A 7,174-nucleotide genomic window follows, 5' to 3' on the forward strand; every position below is an offset into this window, starting at 1 on the left:
AGGTCTTATATAGACAGGTGTGTGCCTTTCCTAATCGAGTCCAATCAGTTTAATTAAACACAGCTGGACTCCAACGAAGGAGCAGAACCATCTCAAGGAGGATCAGAAGAAATGGACAGCATGTGAGTTAAATATGAGTGTCACTGCAAAGGGTCTGAATACTTATGACCATGTGATATTTCAGTTTTTCTTTTTTAATAAATTTGCAAAAATTTCTACATTTCTGTTTTTTTCTGTCAAGATGGGGTGCTGAGTGTACATTAATGAGAAATAAAATGAACTTTTTTGATTTTGGCAAATGGCTGCAATGACACAAAGAGTGAAAAATTTAAAGGGGTCTGAATACTTTCCGTACCCACTGTATGCACAATCATTAAGAAAGACTTTAAAAAGTGTTTGTATTTCTGTCAAGGGTAGGTGGCAAAAATGGTTGTTTCTTTGTTGCCACAGGAAGAAGCTTGATGTTAGTTTGGGACAAATTCTGAACTGTGGAGCCAAACAAATCCCTGTTTGTATGTAGCAGAGGGTAAAAATTATGAAACCCTATGAACTTAACTTAAAGTCTACAGGTCCATAATTTCACATACAGTTAATTTAGCATGCTGTATGCATTTTGATGCATAGTGACCATGTGCCTGGCAATGAATTTGCTTAGGTCTTTGCATATAAGGTACATGTAGCAATTTACTGGCTTGTTATAACTGGGTAGTGGAAATGAGCACCACATGTTTGGTTTTTTTTTTATACTCGTGCTCATTGTATTGAAAGGACTGTGTTGTCTCATATGAACTAGCCTTAAGGATTCAACCCATGACTTGTCTGGTCATACTCATGACATGCTACAGCTCATATCGAATCTCTGCTGTCACTCAGCTAAATGTGTTTAACAGAGTGTGAGACACTTTAGGTATGAGAACATTCACAGTCTGAACATGTTAGCTTGGCTTCCCTGCCAGAATGAATGATGTCTGAGCATTTACGTTAAACCAGTAATATGAGTCCTCATCTGTGTTTTTGTTTTGCAGGAGGAGTGCTTTCTTAACCTGGAGGCTCCTATTAGTAGGGTTTGCGGTTACGACACCCCTTTTGCCCACATCTTTGAGCCCTTCTACATCCCAGACAAATGGAAGTGTTTTGAAGGGATCAAGAGGATGATCAACTACTGAACCCTTGTCAGGTTGGACCTTTGAAGCAAATTTATATAGTGACATTATTTAGACCAATTTTCATCCACTTTGTGTACATTAAAGCCTGTCAACAACTGTCCTCTAATCAGCATTATTTATTGCAGCGATGTGGTTCTATAGACATGAAAAGGAACCTACACTTCCTTATTGACCATCCAATAAGGAAGCAGAATCCAGATGGGCTCCATGTCTCTGTGTGTCTTCCAGCTAAAAGACTATTGCAGTACCATTCTATATGATGAAACTGCTTTGGCTTAATAAACACTGAATTTAACTATATGATCACCAGCAAAGAACTATTATTAGAGAGAGAACTTTATTGTATACATTTCTTCCCTACCCTACCATTAGTTTATTTTATCAGGGTGCTTTTAAGACATTGGTCTTACGTACATCTGAAAAGGCAGTTTAAAAAGCAAATGAGATGAATTTATTGGCAAACTTACGTTTTTACTTGTTGAAAGAAATGACATTTAGTCATTTACTCTAAACTGTGCATCACGCCGCAAAAACACCCCCTTCACATAATACAACTTGATGCTTGCTGCATAGGTGCAGGCTGTAAAAATGACTGTGACTGGAGAGTTAATGGGGAATGAGTGAGGCCTTGGGTTACAGTTTTATTGTAATTGTCTCCAGTGATTATTTTCACTGTGATTATCTCACTTATCTGTTTAACAAAATGCCTGAAAATAAGTCAAAATTTTAATAATAATACTTTCACCGTTTGCTCATGTCCCAGGTGACGTCTTCAAATCAGCACTCATTTGGCCTGATCAACAGCCCAGAATGAAAAGATATTTAGTTTACTGCCACATAACATAAAAAGCAGCCGGTCTTTATAACTAACTGGCACAGAGGCAAACATTCCCCTGTTCCAGTCCATTTGTCCTAGAAAAATAACTTGAAATGATAGTGAAGGATTATGAAAATTGTTTCAGTTTTCTCAACTGACATATCAGTTTATTGTTTGACCTCTTAATTTCATGTGGCCTGCTTATTATTCAAATTGCACCCCTGTACATCCAGGACCAGCATTTTATGGTGAATCCAGTACCTTGATGACTCCAACAAACTACTCCAGGAGAATTGACCCTGTTACTTGGTACTTTAACTGTATAGTTCAGAATGGAAACAGATTTGGCACACTGAAATCTCAGTATTATGTAGCCCTCAATTAGAACCTGAAATGGTGTAGTTTTATACTGGGGTATAGACTTTGTAGACACTGTAGCTCCATTCCTCATAAGCCTGTTGAATGGCCTTAACAATGCATTTCATATGTCATGTAGTACATATTAGTGGTAGACTGCACCTACGAGCACTGGTCTCTGAATTACAGAGGTCACTGATAAATTTTGATACATCTCTCATTCCTACAAGCCTTCAGTATGCTCGGGGATGTGCACTGTATGTGGACGTGCTCTGACACTGAAGCCCACTCCACTTACACACCAATGTGAAGCTCAGAGATTACGAGGATTCTATAGCCTCTGTTTTGGATAAATTTACACCTGTATTTTGTTCTGCTGACTTGCAGTTAGACCACCGACGACTGATTTACAAGGCCTACATGTTATGGATATGCCCCACTGAGTGTAATCTCATGCTGCCGTCTCATACTGTTTGATGAACTATTGTCTTTCATTAGTTGAAGAGCTGCTGAATAATCCTTTGAGATTGGACAGTCAGCCTGCTAGACTGTTTCATATTCCCTTTTAATTGTCTTAATCATCTTGAGTTATAGTGATTAAAATGTTGGCTTCAATGAATAAGGAGCCAAGAGCATCTAATAAATAACTTAATTGAATCCTCTCTTCTTTCCTGCTCACCATTTCCATCCAGCTCCACTTTTCCTCTTCATCTGCCCTTCACTCTGGATCGCCAAGTTATTCACTTCAACTTATTGAACTCTCTGCTTTTCTAGAGCCAACTTCTGGTAGCCTTGAACTCCACACTCTCCCCCTTTTTCCTCTTCATTCATCCAATCAGAGGAGAGCAGCCAGGAAACGACACTTTGTTGACCATCCAATAAGGAAGCAGAATCCAGATGGGCTCCATGTCTCTGTGTGTCTTCCAGCTAAAAGACTATTGCAGTACCATTCTATATGATGAAACTGCTTTGGCTTAATAAAATGCACATTCTTTTACCTCTGAGATGAAGTTGCGTATTGTGGGTAAATCTGTACTTGGTTCCATTTGTCATTGGCTGCTTTACTTTGCTGTTACTTTACTTTATTGAAGTTGTCCTTTATTTAGTTTGACATAAATTGAACCTTATACTCCTAATGTACTAAATATGGGGTTTGTAAGGAAAATAAACTGTTCAGAATTGGTGAAACATTTGCCATGGTGATTTGCATTGCTTCAAAGTTGTTGGCTTTCATTTTGGCAGCAATAAGCAAACTTACATGATGCATACAGGTTGCTCCTGGTCATGTAAATCGGAGTATAACGTGTCAGAGGGACAAAGTCTGCATAAATATTTTTCTAATTTTACAGTTCCAGAACATATTTTACAACTTGCTGAACGCATTTATTTATAACGAGATGTTCTGCCAGCTGCTCAGCCCAATCTCTCTGTAGGGAAAAACAGAACAAACGTTGTTTCTTTAAAGTAGCACTCTGATATAAAAATATAAGATTTATGTAAAACTGCAGAAAAGTCATAGAAGTTTATAGCATGGCACCAGTTTTAACATTTATCCTGTTCTTTTTATCTGTACCCATACTTCCAGAAGAAAAGTGGCTTCTTGTATTAAACTATTTCTATCTCTCTCTCAAATTTTAATACAAGAGTCATGGAAACCACTGCTAAAACACTGGGCCCTTCTGCTGTGTATATATCTGATAAATCTTCAATCCATTACTTTAATGACTATGAAAAGTGAGTTTTCTGTGATGTATGCTTATGGGAATACTGGTGACAAGCAATGGTGTGCTCAATTGCTCTGCAACTGTGTGTGTGGGGGGAACTCAAGTGTGTTAAGAAAACCAAGAGTAAAACTGAAAATCTATATTCAAGATTTATCAGTGAATATGAATATCCACAACAAATTTTCTCCTTACGAACTAGCATTGTTTTATTCCTTTCTTATAATGTTGTTATGGGCTGTTGGCACACTCTTGCCTGATTGTACATCCTATAAACATAGAGAAACATTGCCATTTATTTAGAGTTGGTTTTCTGTCCACCTGACAAATACAAGTCTAATTTTCTCTGTTCATTTATCTCATTTTTGACCAGGATATGTCCTGTAATCACACATAAAGAAGATCTCTAGAACTGCCTTCTTTCATTTGCACAATATTGCGAAAATTAGGAACATCTTTTCTCAAAATGATGCAAAAAAACTAGTCAATGCTTTTCTTACTTTTAGACTAGATTACTGTAACTTGTTATCAGGATGTCCCCAGTAACGCCATAAAAAGCCTCCATTTAATCCAAAATGCTGTAGCCAGGAATGAGCGAGGGATCGTATTTCTCCTATTTTAGCTTCTGTTTCACTCCCTGTAAAATCCAGAATAGAATTTAAAATGGTTTCTACAAACAAATATGCTAGTTGCTGCTGATATAGTTTTGACAGCTCATTGCTTGTCCTGTATAGTATTTTCAGCCCTACAGTCATTTACTCCTCATACAGCTTAAGCCTTTGGGGGAAGAATAATCAGCCTGCTAATGAAACATTTGAAGTTGAGTCACATGAGTGAGACCAGCTACACCAGATGGCCTGATGTCTCAAGGTCTTTACTTTTAATTTCCATCTCCTGTGATGAACTCAACCCATCAGTAGGGTTAAAGTGAGAAGGACTTCAAAGTGTGACTAAGAAATTATAACAGCAATGTGTTCCGCATGATGCAGACAGGACTGTAGCACAAATGTCCTGGTGACCCTGAGCACCAGAGAGAGTCCCATAGTGTTAATGTAACAGCATACAGACAGACAGAATACAACAGTCTGTACATTACTCTATTTCTTTACATTATTTACAAATATTTTTAAACTGTAGATCAAGATATATGCTGCATTATGCTTGACTCATTTTTCGAGCAAGTGCTTCCAATATGTCACTTTGTAAACAATTTGTGAAAGTGATGGAAACAGCTTTGTGAGCGGTAGAATGAAAGTGATGTTTTGGCATACCTAAGTAATGCACTCTGTTGTTAAATAAAACCAGCTGGCAGTATGTATTCCCAAAATGTGGGTTGTAAAAATAAATACATTTGGAATGGTTGTCACAAAAAAAAATGAATTGTACTATTTCATGGTAACAATGACCAGACCCTATCTGCAATGCATGCACCACCTGAACTTTCAAAGGGAGATATTTATAAATGTCTGCTTGAATTGGTTCAAAGCTGTTTGCCTCTATGTAAAAAGCCTCTTTCTGTTTTTTATAATAGCTGAAATATTTTGTACTCCCTCTCATCTTGCTGGTGTTTGAGCAGTTTGCAGCGTCTGCAATCAGCAAAGACGGCAAAAGTGGTCAAACCATGTACCAAATGTAAAAAATAATAGCAATAATAATAAAATAAATAATTAAACAGTTCCACTAACTAGCGAATATCTGCTAAATTCTTGTAAAGTTTCAGATAGGATTCTCTGCACTCTCTACCATGAACCCTGGGCAAAATGTAAAGATAAAATCCCGTCTGTCATTTTGGTCTGGGTGAAAGCAGGGCCTTTAACCATGGTGGTGAGGCGGCCCCTCCTTTGGGCGGGGTGGCAAAGTTGACCTCTGCTTGGTTTCTAAGGCCATAATAGCATCTGTACTCTGACAGTGTGTCATTACACACTATATTTACATGAAACACGAAAACCAGGGGTTGTAGGTCAAGACATGAAGCTGCGGGGGGTGACGATGCTCTGATGCATGTCGACCCATACAACCAGAGATTACTGGAGATTAGAGAACCACTTAGTCTGTAATGTGGCCTGCTGTGCATTTTAATGGTTGCTGGGGCATGTTTTACAGCATCATTACACATTCTTAGGGTTGCTATGACTGTATTTATGCAACATCCTCTGGATATTTTATTTAGTTAGATAATTATAATTTGTTCTGTGGTTAATGTGGGTAATGATGATGATGCTAATATAAATCGTGTGGTGGACAAAAAAAACACCTGGTGGATATAAAATCAGTTCATTTCAGCTCAGCATCTCTGCATTTTTTTTTTTTTTTTTTTTTTTTTTGCCCTTTCCCCACATCACTGCTATAATTGAAATTAGGAACAAGTTCTAAATAGAAATTCATGTATCACTAAATAAAAACAGATTACACCACACAAACTAGTTCTTATGGAAGGACTTTAGTAGATATTTGACTCTTAACACAAAAATGACACAACACATGAGTGGGAAGACAAATCTAAATAATCTAATCTAAATAAAATTTTTTTAAAAATAGAATGTGACCTCAAAATACAAAATGTTATGCAAAAAACCTTTAGCAAATATATGCATAGACATGCAATGAGACATGATCACTTTGACATTTATTCCCTACAACAATGATTTGGCACAAGTGTGTTTTCTTCTGAGCTTAAAAACTCACCCCAGACAATTAGTCATTTTTAAGGATGTTTAAGCGAACAGGTTTCTTCCTGTATATCCTCCATAGAACTGAAATTTTCGGTAGCAGTAGTTTTTCTTTACACAGTTGGCTTCTATTGGACTATGCTACAGAGGTTTCCTAGTAGCTCATTTATACACTGTGAATACAAATTGTGAACCCAATATTGACATATTATCTTTGAGGTGGATATTGTGAACTTTGTATAATAACAAATATCTATTACATATTCATCACTTACATTTACAGATTAATATTCTCCATTTGAGTCATGTTTATGGCCACCTGGCTAATAATCCAGTGTTAACTCTGTTTAAGCTCTGTTTTGGTGTATCTCAACTCATGAGAGAAATATGTGGCTATTTAGCTTCCAACTGCTCTGTTATTTTCACCAGCTAGTCACTAAATGT

At 37.2% G+C, this 7,174-nt stretch overlaps 1 protein-coding gene across 3 annotated transcripts in view; it reads left to right on the plus strand.

Annotated features, from left to right (window-relative positions):
- bckdhb (branched chain keto acid dehydrogenase E1 subunit beta) overlaps positions 1–3,532 on the plus strand; it is a 43,556-nt gene extending 40,024 nt beyond the window's left edge. The window contains exons 10-11 of one of the 3 annotated variants that reach the window (XM_026293885.2): positions 1,026–1,177; positions 3,033–3,532. In XM_026293885.2, the coding sequence (XP_026149670.1) occupies positions 1,026–1,166 (141 nt within the window). In that variant the 3' untranslated portion in view covers positions 1,167–1,177; positions 3,033–3,532. The other 2 variants (XM_026293886.2, XM_026293883.2) reach the window with 2 other exon arrangements.
- The last annotated feature ends 3,642 nt before the right edge of the window (positions 3,533–7,174 follow it).

Source organism: Mastacembelus armatus, chromosome 16 (genome assembly GCF_900324485.2).
Source record: "Mastacembelus armatus chromosome 16, fMasArm1.2, whole genome shotgun sequence".
Classification (NCBI taxonomy): Eukaryota; Metazoa; Chordata; class Actinopteri; order Synbranchiformes; family Mastacembelidae; genus Mastacembelus; species Mastacembelus armatus.